The 15,265-nt window shown below is 44.7% G+C and overlaps 2 protein-coding genes and 2 pseudogenes across 4 annotated transcripts in view; 1 reads left to right on the top strand and 3 right to left on the bottom strand.

Moving 5' to 3' along the window:
• Nucleotides 1–15,265, bottom strand: part of LOC133283275 (olfactory receptor 14C36-like) — a 538,687-nt gene that overhangs the window by 180,830 nt on the left and 342,592 nt on the right. The window lies entirely within an intron of this gene.
• On the bottom strand, nt 3,135–4,065 carry LOC133283291 (olfactory receptor 5G9-like; annotated as a pseudogene).
• LOC133283290 (olfactory receptor 5F1-like) lies at nt 8,506–9,446 on the bottom strand (annotated as a pseudogene).
• Nucleotides 9,615–14,745, top strand: LOC133283289 (olfactory receptor 5AP2-like). The gene is made up of 3 exons (XM_061479977.1): nt 9,615–9,669; nt 11,317–11,366; nt 13,807–14,745. The coding sequence occupies exons 1-3, from the start codon at nt 9,615–9,617 to the stop codon at nt 14,743–14,745; spliced, it is 1,044 nt and encodes a 347-aa protein (XP_061335961.1).

Below are 15,265 nucleotides of genomic sequence, written 5' to 3'. Positions count from 1 at the left end.
TCCCTTTGGCCACGAGGAGGCTGAAGGTCTTCTCTACCTGCGCCTCCCACTTGGCTGCCATCACCATCTTCTACGCACCTGCGATACTCACCTACGTCCAGCCTCATGCGGCATCCTCATGGGATCAGGCAAAGCTGGTGTCGGTGTGTTACTGCATCCTCACCCCAACCCTCAACCCCCTCATCTACAGCCTGAGGAACAAGGAGGTGAAGGGGGCTCTGAGGAGGCTGTGGGAGAGAAAGCTGCTGCCACATCTATGCAGGGTTTGAAAGCACATTTGGAGCTCTTCAGTACTGTGGAGGTAAGGAAGGAATATGTGGAATATGTGATTATGGAACTGAGCATTACTGGCCATTATTGGTCATTCTTGCTCACTACTGGTCATTATTACAGCAAGTGCAGGGTACGGAAACCAGCACAACGAATGGTTCTCTTCAAGTAGCCTCAGGTTGTTTTAAGCGAGGCCTGAGCCTTCAGTAATCCATCCAAATAAGTATCAGGTATTTAATAGCAGGCCTGAGACAGCACCATGTTTTTTCTGTCTAAATTGTGCTAAATGAAAGTAGAGCCCACAAAAAGGAGGCTCAGACTTCACATAAGGCACTGACGTCTGTCTACATTGCCTGATTTATAAGCATTTCCTCAATGATGAACTGGTGGAAGGTCAAGAGGATTTGATACAGCTCTGGTGTCCCCAACACAAGGAGTACATGGAGCTGCTGGAGCAAGTCCAGAGATGCAACAAGGATGCTCAGAGGCTGGAGCACCTCCCGTATGGGGCCAGGCTGAGAACACTGGGGCTGTGCAGCCTGGGGAAGAGAAGCTGCTTAGAGTCCACAGAGCAGCTTTCAGTGTCTGAAGGGGACTACAAGAAGCCTGCAGGAGGGCTTTGGCCAAGGGCCTGTAGGGACAGGCCAAGGGGAATGTCTTGAACCTGCCTGAGGGGAGACTGAGATGAGCTCTTAGGCAGAAGCTCTTCCCTGTGAGGGTGCTGAGGCACTGGCACAGGGTGCCCAGAGAAGCTGTGGCTGCCCCATCCCTGGCAGTGTTCAAGGCCAGGTTGGACACAGGGGCTTGGATGACATGGTCTAGTGTGTAGTGTCCCTGACCATGGCAGGGGGTTGGAACCAAGGTCCTTTCCAACCCAAACCACTCTATGATTCTACAATAATCTACATTTCATACAACCTGAAGCCTCAGCCAAGAACTGCATTAGGAAAAGTGGGGTTTAAAGCATCATTTCTAAATGTGAGAGGACTTTGAAGCTGTTAAACTATCTGGCATTGCCTTAACAGGGTCAGGAAATAAACTGTCTACATAGGATCAGCCAACTGTAGAGGCAACATGATGGCCTTAGTTTATTTATCTATTATTTCTCAGTTTTCTGAGAACAAGCCTCTTGGCAACCCAAAGCTTCCCAGCACGTAAGAAAAAGGTGGTTTTATCTTAAATGAAAGGAGTGACTATTCCAGCAACGTCCAATAGATGGTGGTGTTGTATAAGAAATCCTGATCCATGATTTTTCTAGACGGTTATTCAAATCTTCTGCCTTTTGATACCTACAGGGACTCCTGTGACCATTTTGCACCTCTTGGAGGTGACCACAGAGAGCAATGGTACCAAGAAGGAACAAAAATCACACAGGAAAAGGAATGGATTTTGTTCAGAAGTAGATGAAATGTAGTTTTGAAGGGGAAATGGACATCTAAAGAACAAGCATATGTGGATACTGTCATATCCTGCTGGCAACAGTAAGATTCAGCTTCAGGCTGGTAACTTTACTAAAGAATAAGAATAAATAAAGAATAAAAGAGAACAGATAAAGAATAAAGTATAAATAAAGAATAAAGTATAAAAAAATAAAGATTTATTCCTTAGTGCTGACCAGGGTCACATCCCTGTTTGGGTTATTTTCCCCGGGATTAAAGAGTGTTTTTTCCACTGGAGATGCCACAGCTCAAGTGACCACAGGTGGAAAATCTCCATCCACGACTCAGCCAAGCCTTCTCCTTCCTATCAGCCCATCAGCTCCAAATCCATTCCCAGAGGAGCGTGTTAACACAACTGGATCAACGGACATCTCTCACCTTTGAGTGATGAGCTGCTAAAGAAATGGGGAAGTTTTGGGTGTGTGGGGAAACCCTGTGGTGACTGTTTTCCCTGGTGGCATTGCGATTTTATAGCAACCAAGATATGTGGGGGCTGCAATTTGTGCCAGGAATGACTTCTTGCATAGGAAATAAAGACTTTTGGTTGGGTTTTTCAATTACCTTCGATTTTCTTGCTGTTTCAGGGTGTTGGTGTGTTTCCATGTTTGCTTTGGGTTTCTTTAATCCCCATTGCCTCAAACCAAAGTGCAACTCTCCTGCAGCAAACTCTACTGATAACATTCTTGCCTTTGTTTTTAACAAACCACTGTGGGTATAAATTAGAAAACTCCTTAGAGCTTCTCTTAAAGGCTTTGAGAAAGGCAGAACTTGAGGAGGAAAAATGAAAGGGTGAATTTCTACAGCTGCCTGAAAAGAGGTGGCAAAGCCCAATTTGACTGTGATTTAACTCAGCAGCCTGGTTCCAAACACAGACCTGTTGTAGAATTTGCATTTCACTCACTTGGCTCACGCACGATATCCCATTGCTCCATAACTGCATTAAAAGATCAGTTCATCCATTTAGATCTTGGGTTTCCATCCTTCCTGGGAAAACCTTTTCGTAGGAGCTGCCTCCCCTACCCAGCCCATAAATCACTGAGACCCCAGCTAAACTGAGGCAAGCAAAATCTGTATCGTCTGTGTTGGTGTTGACATTTAACACAAGAATATATTGTGTTATATATAAATATATAGTTTAGGATGCATTTAATATTGTGTTTTTATATATATACACACATATACATATATGTTTATGTGTATAATTTGCCGGTCATAGGAACAGAGACCTCCTAGATGTCCTTTCTGAGCAATAACTATGTCCTGCTGGTCATAGTCACATCAGTGACGAGTCATGGTCATGCTAGTCATGGCCGCATCAGGTTGCTCCTGGCCTCATTCAGGCAGCTTCTGAACATGTCCATGGGTGGAGGCTCCACAGCCTCTGGAACAAAGCCTCATGTTACCCACATCCCTGGATCAGGGTTTTCAAAGCCTCACTGTGATTCTTTCTGCAGTTCTCCACAGAGCATCCTTCATCTCTTTGTTCCTCAAGCTGTAGATGAGGGGGTTGAGCATGGGGATCACCACCGTGTAGAAAACAGAGACCACTTTGTCAGTGTTCAGGGAGTAACTAGAGCTAGGGCATAAATACATGAAAATGGTTGTTCCATACAACATGGTCACCACAATCAGGTGGGACATGCAGGTGGAAAAGGCTTTTTTCCTGCCCTCAGCAGAACGGATCCTCAGGATGGCAAAGAAGATGAAGACGTAGGAGACCAGAATGGCAGAGATGGTGCTGAGCTCAATGACACCAGCCAAGGAGAAGAGGATCATCTCATTGATGTATGTGCTGGCACAGGACAGAGCCAGGAGAGGAGGAACATCACAGAAGAAGTGATTGATGACATTGAAGCTGCAGAAGGGCAGCCTGATGATGAAGGTCATCTGAATGATGGAGTTCAGGACACCCCCAATATAGCACCCTACCACCAGCCCCACACATAACCTCTGAGTCATGACAGAGGAGTAGAGCAAGTGGTTACAGATGGCCACATACCAGCCATAGGCCATGACAGCCAGCAGGAAACACTCAGTTGTCACAAAGACGATGTAGAAGAAACCTTGACCCATACAGCCAGCAAAGGAAATGGTCTTCTTCTCCAATAGGAAGTTGACCAAAGTCCTGGGGGCTACCACGGAGGAGAAGCAGATGTCAACAATGGAGAGGCTGCCTAGGAAGCAGCGAACTAGGAAGCGGGTGACCTCGGATGGCTACAATTATCCCTGCGTTGCCCAGAAGGGTGATGGTGTAGATGAGCAGCAACAGCACAAAAAAGGCTGCCTTCATCTCCACTTGGTCACTGGGACCCTTGAGGATGAACTCTGCTGCTGAGGTGTGATTCTGCTCTGCCATTCTGGGCTTTTGTATCTGGCAAGGAAGGAAAAAAGTCTGGAAAATACAGGACAGTGGAAACCATGCCTTTATTTGAACTGGAATGGGATAACTTGACAATTAGCACCCTGTGCACCGAGGGCATCCCCACTATTCATTTCCAGGGAGCTAGAGTGGAATGGACTGCTCTGTGGCCATCTGCTCTAAACTTGACCTCTTACACAGCCCAAGGAAAGAGGTGGCCCCTTCTGAAGTGACAGCATCCCAGCTTCCCCAAACACCTCTGAGCAGATTCATTTGTATCACTCAATCCCATTTTGGTACCTACGGTTTGATGAGACCAATGGCTACAGCAGCAGAGAGGGATCAATGTGACACAAACCAAGCCATCAGCTCTGCCCTTGATCTCCTGTGATCAAGTTTCTCTGAAGACAGCACTGATTTTGGAAGCAGCTTCTGCCTTTAACTCATATAAGACGAAAAGCACTGTAGCTTTCCTTGGGTGGTTTTGGAAAAGTCATTGAGATGAAGGAAAAAGAGCCTTTAATTTGCTGGGAATTAAGGAAGGAGAAGGGAAGGGGAGCTGCATGACCCTAAAACTCATTCAGGACATGAAGAGTTTAATATTACAGTCTTGGAAACCTTGGGGAGGTGAAGCCAGGAGACCATGAGCAAAATTTGGGTCTGAAGATGTTATTCCCTTAGTACTATTAAGAGAATATACGATTAGGAGGAATCAACACCATGATGAGACCATTGAGCTCTGCTAAGCCAAACTCACTCAACTCTGGTTGTCTAAGTTAGGCACTAAGTTAAGCTGCTCACCCTCATGAAAAAAAAAGTGTGAATTACAGGTTTCTGTCCCTGATAACATGAAGGTTCAGAATAAAACAACTAAATCTTTACAGGATTAAAGATGAGAATTAAAATCTTACCCCACCAGATGAGTGTCAGGACCAGAAGACTCAGCAAAGATCCATTCTCCGTCAACAGAATATTTCTTTGTAGAAATATTCTTTACATTTTAAAGTGAATATCACTATTTCAGGGCCAGTGGTTAGGTTCATCTGTCCTTGTGAGTTTGCTCATCTCTTATTTTCCAAGGCTCCTTAAACATACCATAACCATCATGATAAGCACCAGTGCCTAAAGGGGCCACAAGAAAGATGGAGAAGGGCTTTGGACAGGGGCCTGTACGGACAGGCCAAGGGGAATGGCTTGAACCTGCCAGAGGGGAGACTGAGATGAGCTCTTAGGCGGAAGCTCTTCCCTGGGAGGGTGCTGAGGCACTGGCACAGGGTGCCTAGAGAAGCTGTGGCTGCCCCATCCCTGGCAGTGTTCAAGGCCAGGTTGGACACAGGGGCTTGGAGCACCCTGCTCCAGTGGAAGGGGTCCCTGCCTGTGGCAGGGGTTGGAGCTGGAGGAGCTTTAAGGTCCCTTCCAACACAAACCAGGCTGGGATTCTGTGATGGGCTTGGGAGCATCCATCAGAGCCACCAGCGACAGGTCTATCTAGGAGCAACTTGTCAGAACATGACTGATGGTCCCTTAGACCTTTTTACTGTGCTCCAGGTACTTCCAGAGTATCTCAGCTACCCATTTTTGACTCCTTTTTGCACAGAGACAAGTCATTCCAGTGCTCCACCTCTATTGCAAGACCAAACCCATTCCACTACAACCTCTTTTGAAAAGGGATGATGCTAATCCAGTTCTTTTTACAACATTTCGGGAGGGGTGTAGCAGCAAACCGATAGTATATTCATGGTAACTTCAGTGTCGTTTGCCTCTGCTCAACACACTCAATAGACACCAGATTCTTCCAGTGCCTGGAACATTTTTGGGGGTTACAATTCACACTGTTTCTTTCAGTATATAGCTAAGTTTTCCCTTTAAATAACAGAAGCCCATGCTTTGAGATCAGACTGACAGCATGAACAGAGCCATATTTGGATCAGATTTGATCCATAAGTGGGATTTATTCATCCATCAGTTGCCAACAGCATTAAGCATTGGTATATGAGCTAACTGCCAAGAGTCTCTTTGCAGTCAGGAGAAATGAAGGTGGTGGCTCAGCTGTTCAGACGTGGGTGTCCAGGACTATCAGAGACTTACCATACATCCCTCTGGCTACCCTAAAGGACACAAGCCATGCCTGCCAGACCTGTGTCCATACATTCTATGATATCTCAGGGGGAACTGGATGGATCAATAGAGTCTGTGTAGCCCAAAGGAGGATTTGCCATGGCCAGAGAAGACCCACACATGGTCCCATGAACAGGCTAAGTTTTCCATCAGAACCAGAGAACACCAGGGTGGAAGGGACCTCAAGGATCATCTGGTCCAACCTTTCTAGGCAAAGCCTGATCTAAGCTAGATGTTCCAGCACCTTCTCCAGCTGAAGCTTAAGTGTCCAATGGGAGGGAATCCACCACTTCCCTGGGGAGACTGTCACTGGGCTACTGATTTGTATCCCTGAGAGCCTAAAGGACTGGCTGAGAGATGGGCAAATGAGATGGGTTTGGGCTCACCTTGCTCCACATCAGCGTGACATACAGACCAACACATGAGCTATAGGTGTCCCAGGTTATCTTCCAGTCTGTGAACTCCAGTGGTGCCATTCAGTTGGCCAAAGGAATGGCTGAGAAATGCTGCAGGACTCACTGGAACCCATGAGCTTCTGGAGGAAAGCATCAATGTCACAAGCACAACCAGCAACAATCTGCATTAACAAACCCGAATATGGATGGAGAAGAGCAATGCAGACAGCTGTGTTGACCCCAGACAAGTGTTTGGTTGGGTTTAGCTTCTACAAATGGCAATATTTTAACAGCAGGGTTTATATTTGAGGAGTTTCTGTGCCAACACTTTCACCAGTGATTCCTGTTTGTTCCCACTTCAGGCACAGCTCAAAACACCCTCCCCTTCCCTGAAAAGGTGACTAAAAACACATATTCCAGTTATTGCCAGAATAAACTTATTTTGCTTCTTACAACAGCATGACAAGGAGGAAAAACAACTTGTAGAAAGCAGGTAGAGAGTCATCAGTTTATTAGGTATAAACCTTCAAAGTGTTTATCACTAAATTCCTTGTCTTGTATCAGCTCTGTTGTGTCTAAGGATGTTTTGAGCCTATTAATTTTCCTCTTATAATGACGGTGGTAATGGAAAGGGGAAGTTTCAAATAAAAAATACATTGAAGTTACGTAGAACTGAAATCTGACCTAAGGAAGTGCCATGACCCATATGCTGGGTGGGCCTTATCCACCTGAAATTCAGATGGCCTGAAGTTAAATATATCAGAATCATGATATACATTCTATATGCAGCTGATATCTTTACATATCGTTATTATATCTTTATGCACCATCATTCACTTGAGCCATTTGAGTTCCTTCTAAGGAGGGAGACTGAGATCAGATATAATGTCTACTTATTAAACTCCATTTTTGGCCAGTGAAATCCCACAACTAATGGTCTTGTGGATACAGAGAACTACATGCTTAGAGAAAAAAAGAAGAGAATAAAAATAGAAATGTGTTTTATTGCAACAAACGCAGCATGGCTTTACTGTACATTAAGTTTGAATATACGTATTGAACAATTCCACTCAACAGTACATTTAGGAACCATCACTGTCCAATCCTTTGCTCTGTATATTAACAAAATCATTTGAAGTATTTCTTCACTATAAAAAGCACTTTGAAGGATTAAAGCGCAGCAGGGAAATCTTCAAATACCTTTGAACATTCTTTGATGGGTCGTTGATCAGGGAAGAAAATTCCAAGAAGCTCCTCTCCAGCTTCCCTGTTTCCTGCAGCTTTAGGAAACTTTTCTTCCTCCTCTCTCCTCCAAGCCTCCTTGGTCTGCTCTGTGAGTTCTTCTGCATGCTCCCATCTGTCATGGGGATTACCTGGAAGCACTGAAATTCACCTTAAGTCCATAGATCACATCTCATGGCTGGAAGAGGTACAGCACTTGGTAGAGCGTCCACCATACTGGTGAATGGTGTCCCAGCTGTAAGAGACCACAAGTGGGCTCTTGAAAAGACAGCTGAGAAACTAGTCCAAGTCCTCAGCAGAAATCTCATAAATGGGTTATTTTAACAGGACTGAGCCTTGTCATCATATTTCCCTTCAAGAAAGAAGCGATTTGGGGTTGCTTAAGCAATGGCAGGTACATAGGAAAATCCAACACATTCTTGCCTTCAAATATTCAGGAACAAGTTGGACATTTTAGCATGTTTCATCACAAATCAACCTTTGGTGGCTCTTCAGTGAGTATGTGTTTCTCCTGTTATGAAATACACAATCAAGAGGCAAATGTATAGCAAATTACTCCCACATCGATAAAGCTGGTCTACAAAATGGACAATAATATATAGAAGTATCATCACAGCTTCTCTCCAACCTCAAAAAGACTCAAAAACACCAACCCCACTCCCATCACTAAGTGTCAAACCATTTACCACTTCGGCAGGGAAATAATCGTTCTCCCCACTGTTCTCTTCAGAGCACTCTTTACCTCCTTGTTCCTCAGGCTGTAGATGAAAGGGTTCAACACTGGGGTCACCGTGGTGTAAAAGACAGAAACTGTTTTGTCCCTGCCCACGTTGTAGCTGGAGCTGGGCTGTAGGTACATGAAGATAAGGGTCCCATAGAAGATGGTGACAGCCACTAGGTGGGATGCACAGGTACCAAAAGCTTTGCCCAGCACAGAGCCTGTCCTCATGACGGTGAAGAGGATGTGGCCATAGGAGATGAGGATGACTGATATTGTGGTGACCTCATTGAAGCCCCCAATAGCAAACAGCAACACTTGGTTGAGGGAAGTATAAGAACAAGCCAACTTTGAGAGTGGTGGCCCATCGCAGAAGAAGTGGTCAATGACATTAGGGCCACAGAAGGACACCCTCAATGCAAAGCCTGTGGAGACAGCTGAATTAAAAAGCCCAACTGCATAGGACCCACCTAAGATGGAAACACAGACGTTCTTGGACATGAGGATGGGTTAACGCAAGGGGTTGCAGATGGCAACATAGCTGTCATATGCCATCCCAGCCAGGAGGTAGCACTCTGTGATTGCAAAAGCAGCATAGAAATAGAGCTGTAGGAAGCAGCCAGCAAAAGAAATACTCTTCCTTTCAGACAAGAGGTTCAGCAGCATTTTGGGTATCACCACGGAGGAGTAGCACAGATCCAAGAAGGACAAGTGGCTGAGGAAGAAGTACATGGGGCTCCGAAGCTGGGAATCGAGCCAGACTGCAGCAATGATGCCAAGGTTTCCTATCACGGTGGTGACATAGATGAGCAGGAAAAGCACAAAAGGGTAACCTGGAAGTCGAGGCAATCTGTGAACCCCTTGAAAACAAACTCTGTCACCGTAGTCCAGTTTTCCCAGGCCATCAGTGTCCAAGAGGCTCCCAGCTCCCAGGCAGCAGGGTGGTTTCCGTGGGCTTGGTTATGATGGCTTAATCCCTTGCTTAACTATTAGTGGGGTTTAAGCCTGTTCTCTGTAGATAATGAAGACATTCTCTAATGAAACACAGCCAGGCACCTTGGCAGGATGCTTAGATGGTCCACAACCACCTGCCCATGCAGGGAGTCACTGACTACATCTACTACTCAAGCTCTTAAACCAAGCTTTGAATGTATCTTCAATCTTCACACACTGATTTCAAAGGAAGTCTGAAGCCAACAAAACAAGTTTTCCCTTGGACATCACCGTGGTCTTCACTATGTTTCCATCTGCCTGCAGTTTTCCCCACATTAAGGGAAGAGCAGCTCAGGTTGACTGCTCTGATAATACAGGGTAAAGAAATATTAACTTTCATGCTGCTTTTCAGGTTGAAGATGTCCCAGAGACTCTTTTCATTACCCCAGGTAGCTCAGAGTCTGAATTTGTTGCTCCTTAGTCTAAGTGCTCAGAAATAAAAGCAATATGTTGGTTTTCATTAAAAACAACTGATTAATAACAAGGTTAGTGGCTACTTTGGGGCTAAACTGCATCTCAATAACTGCTCTCATCTCAGAATAAATACCTAGAAGAGAGAGACGGGCATATGAATTTATCTTTGCTTCTCCAGTAACTTCCAGCTTCACTGGTGACTTGTTAAAAATGTGTTTTTCCCTTTAATTTCTATCATTCAACTTACATCTTAAGCAAACAGCAAATACTTTCAAGCAACTGATTTCCTGCCAGATTAAGGTCAGGAAGTAAAACTTCCATTTAGAAAGGATTTATAACATAACCATGTATCTCAAACACAGACATTTGAGAGGAGTTTAAAACTAGTTCCACCACCATCCCCCAAAACAGTACCTGAGATGCCACTTCTGGTTTCCTGTTGAAGACCCAGCCTCTTTGAGGCTGAGCTATTATCGTGCCTACCTCTTGTTCCTTTCTCCAAGGAAATCATTCAAAGACAGAACCTGCACCTTATCATTGCTGAGGGGAACTAGAAAGGCAACAATACAGACAAATAGAGCATATCCTATTGAAATTGTCTATGCTGATCTCTTAAATAGGATAAAATACATCCCCAAAAAGGATTGTGTCAGGAGAGGGGGTAAATACATAAGATATTAGACATTTCTTCTGTACATGTTTATATTTGTCCCAGTATAACCATTACCACTAAGCAAGGAGATCTTTGCAAAGAGAAAAGGCAATTTAAGCTCCTGTGACAATCACTGCTACATTCCTTTGGCATTGCCTCTAAGCAGATCTTCCTTGCCCATTTGCATGACTATTACACAGAAGCATCTCTGTCTTTACAGTATTTTTCCACCTCCCAGCTTGCTTTATATACCAGAGCTTCAGAGAAGAAATTTTGTGATTCTATGAGGCTGTGCTTCACCATTCCATGAAATCCTCCAAGTCTCCTTTCCTTCCCTGTTTAGTTCTACATGGTGTTGCCTGTCCATGTATGGCTGTGTCTCCCAGAGGCTCCTGTCTTCACTATTTATTGCTTTCCAGCTTAGATGGTTGACATAAGCTGCCAGCAGTCTCATTGGGCACATCACCCCATGCCAGTCTTGTTTTCTCCCTCCTTTAAATATAATTGGAAAGTTGCCTAAGGGACTTCACAAGTCAGGCATCTGGAGCTATTACTGCCTCAACCCCTGAGATGGGCTGTCTTCTGGGAGCCAGAATACACTGAAATCAGAAATTGCTGTGAGGTTATTGACAAAGAGCATCTCTTAGTGCTGACATCTCAGCACCTTGTAACTACAGAAACCCTCAAGCTGGACAGCTTTATGAGTTTTTACTAAGACTGGAAACCCATTACCAAACCACCTACTCAAAAACATCATTCTACAATTGTATTTGGAAAATGGAGGTGATACTAATGACCACAGAATAACACTCGAGTATAAAGTTCAATTGATCACTCTAATTCCCTCACTGAATAGACTATCTCCTATTGTGCCCATGCAGGGATATGGTCTGGATGGAGAGGGACTGCCAGAGGAGTGAGCAGTGGCTGGGCTGTTGGGTGCAGAGGGTAATGGATTCTACTCTGCAGGAACATGGGGAGTGCCATAGGGACTAATCTATCTAAATTGAACCGAAGGAGAACACCACTGTGTGCAGGGACCATCCCATGGTACCTGAGCAGGAAAAGTAGAGCAGGAACAGAGACCTAGGCCAAGTTCAGCCAAGATTCCAGAGCATCAGGCGAGTTGGAGACTATGAAGCATGTCCAAAACCAAGCCAACACAGGTCAAGTCAATCCCCTGGTCAGGTTTAGGTCCAGCAATTGCTAGGGAAGTCCACAAGCAACCTCAGATCACCATCAATGGATTCCATAGATGGGCACAGCTAATGCTAAACTGGAAACCAGAATTTCTCAAGCATAGTGCAAAAACCTTGGGCTGAGCTTAAATAGAGATGAGGGGTAAATGGGTGGAGGGTAGGGATGAAGCCCCAGCTGAGGCTGCTCAGGTGGATAAAGGCCTATTAGCTCACCCTGGGACAATTCATCACTGCTTCAAATGCCCATTTCTCACCCTTCAATACAGTGGAAGCCCTAAAGCACCAGCTCAGGTGTTGGCCATCCAGGCACTACATGTGGATAATCCTATTGGGGCTGGAAAACTGGGCACGCAAGTGTGCACAGAGGGACAGCAGCAGCTCCAGAGAAGGAGTCACTTGCTCTTCGTGTTGTATTTAGGGACCCTCTGTAAGATCAGGAATGTCTCTAAATCCCTCCTCATTCTGTTGCCAAGGTGAGACCAAAACCTTTGCATAGTCCACAAGTATGCCAGAAGCATCCTATGAGCTGCTCAGCACTGTTGCTGTGTAGCTGTGCTCAGGCTTGGGTCATCCACTCTCAGATTCCCAAGCACCACAATGCCTTTCAGAGGTGATTTCATACCCTTTGCTTTTTGCTTCTCTTTGTTTTCCTCAGGTAAGTCATGAGCACCCTGGAGGCTTCCTCCCAGCAGAGCACATGCAACTGTATTTACAGCCTCAGCACCACAAGCTGGGCTCTTGGAGTCTGAAGGAGTTCACCTCTCTTCACATCGGGTGCTTAACAGAGCTGATGCCGGCACATAGATGTTCTCTGCTGCTTTGGGGATTAACCCATGGCTCACATCACTCAGTGGCAGAAGGAAGTCACAGGAGGTAACATCAACACAAAGCAGAGCCTCACCTTCATTGAAGCAGTGGTATTTCTTCTTCATGTCCTCAGGTCCTCTTTGGGAAAGCTGTGTCAGAAAACAGCCTTATCAATGTGGGTTCTTTTTATAATAAGAGGGAGCAATGTCTGATGCAGGTTGTGTTTCTTTTACAGAGGCTGCTAAAGCAAGATGCACTGATTTATTCAAGAGTTAAATGAGGATGAATCTTATTTTGTTATAAAGAAATGCAGCATTGCAGATTGTCAGCAGAATATAGTCACTAACAAATAAGCACATTGTAACATCAACTTTTTAATGCAAGCAGCTTAATGCTCATAGGTTTAGGATGCTTCATTGTGCTGGAGCTCAGAGAGGTATAAATCATGTGAATTTTATCTGTTATGAATAAAGTCAAATAGTTTGATAAATGTGATTTGGTGACTGGAATGATAACTAAAAGGCAAGGGAAAATGCGTGCAGTTCATTCACGTGTAAGCTGGATTTCACTGGGACTGGGACTTTCTATCCCCCTGGTTTACATGCGCTACTATGAGGTTTTCAGGTGTCTTCTGACCAAATTAACTCTGAAAACTGAAGAGTGAAAGTGAAGAAAGATCTGATTCTTTTTCTTTAATCTGAAAACACATGCGCTTGAATAAATCCATAGTTTTAAGAGTCCTAGCATTGAAAATACTGTTTGTTCCTAGAATGCGGTCCCAGTTCAAGATACCTCAACTGTATAACATAAAATATATATAATTTGGGTTAGAAAATATGTGGAATATACAGTAATGTAGCAGTTAAACTGGTCATTGTTTGAATTACAATATGGTCCAAAAGTGCCTAAATAAATCCATCGTTTTAAGTGTTCCAGTATAGAAAACCAAAAATGTCATTTGTGGCTTCAGTGTGCTTCCTGTTCCTTTATAAATACACTAAGTGAAGACCAAAAAACCATATGATTTTGGTTAAAAAGATAGCATAATATATGAATTCAACCAAAATGTGGCACTTAAAAATGTGATTGATTGGAGTCAAATATGGTCCAAAAATGAATCTCCACTTCTAAAAACTGTTATGTTTCTCTTCCTTTTGCCTCAGCAGGTAGCACCAGGTCATGGAAGGAAATCAGACCCAGACTGAATTCACCCTGTTGGGAATTACAGACAGCCCTCTTGCGCAGACCCCTCTGTTTGTGTTGTTTCTGTTGATTTACATTGTCACTCTGGTGGGGAACTTTGGCATTATCATCTTGGTTCGGGTGTCTCCCAGCCTCCACACCCCCATGTACTTCTTCCTCACCCATTTTGCCTTCATTGACATCTGCTATTCCACAGTCATCTCCCCCAGGCTGCTGGCAGACCTGTTATCAGAGGACAAAACCCTTTCTTTTCTTGGCTGCATGATGCAGTTCCTCATGTTCGCTTTCTTTGCTATTAGTGAGTGCCACCTCCTGGCCATGATGGCCTATGATCGGCACGTTGCTATCTGCCAGCCCCTGCTTTATGTGACCATCATCTCCAGCCGTGTCTGCTGGCAGCTGGTAGCATCATCTTACCTATTTGCCTTCCCCAGTGCCATCATCTTTACATGGTGCGTGTTTGGAGGTTCCTTCTGTGGTCCCAACCGCATTGACCACTTCTTCTGCGACATCGTCCCTGTGCTAAAGCTCGTGTGCTCCGACATGCACAACAGCGAGAGGGTCATCTTTGCCTTCGTCACCATCAATGTGGTGGGCACAAGTGTGGTCATTTTGCTCTCCTACATCTCTATCCTCTGCACCGTGCTGAGGATGTGCTCAGCACAGAGCACGGTCAGAGCCTTCCACACCTGTGCCTCCCATTTAACGGCTGTGTCCATATACTTTGGGTCAGCATTCTTCATGTACCTACAACCTTCTTCTAGCCACAGAAGCCTGGATAAGGTGGCCTCCATTTTCTATGCCGTGGTCACCCCCATGCTCAACCCATTCATCTACAGCCTGAGGAACAAGGAGGTGAAGGGGGCTCTGGTGAAGTGTGGGGGAAGGCTTTTCAACAGCTGGCAACATAGAAGAGTTGTATCATCCCGGACATGAACATTTCATGTGATTTGAGAAAGCCTATGGGGCACTGAAACATTGGTATTTTCCTCTAATCCTCATGATTTTATGTAGTTTCTTCCACAGTTCATGCACAAAAGTCAATTACAGTATTTAATGAGAAATGAACCCCACAAATCACTTTTTTTCTTTCTTGGAAGTAAACCAAGAGGAGAGGAACCTCAAACTTCATTTCACTTCGCAGTCACCAGCCTATATGAAGAAATTGCCCTGAATTATCCCAGGCGTCTTTTCCTCACAGGAAACACCAATCAGCTTTACTCAGTCATAACTTCTGTCACTGGTAAAGATGTCTTTTTCTTGCAAGATTCTGGACCTTGTTCCTCAGCTGTTAGAAATTTCCTCCCTCTTACCTGTGAGTTCTTTATTAAAGCTGCTGGGGTGGGAGGGAAGAGGAAGTGTAGTTTTACATTTGTTTGCTGAAAAAGAGAGAAAAGGTTTCAAAAGATTCATTGCATTTGTTTGTGCCATTCAAAGAGAAGAAGCTGGTGGGAAT

Source organism: Pezoporus flaviventris, unplaced genomic scaffold, assembly GCF_033815535.1.
Source record: "Pezoporus flaviventris isolate CSIRO_AGI_PZ_B2104156 unplaced genomic scaffold, CSIRO_AGI_Pfla_v1 ptg000160l, whole genome shotgun sequence".
In the NCBI taxonomy this organism is placed as follows: domain Eukaryota; kingdom Metazoa; phylum Chordata; class Aves; order Psittaciformes; family Psittacidae; genus Pezoporus; species Pezoporus flaviventris.
The sequence above is the reverse complement of the archived record's forward strand: the minus strand, read 5'-3'. Positions and strand labels throughout refer to the sequence as shown.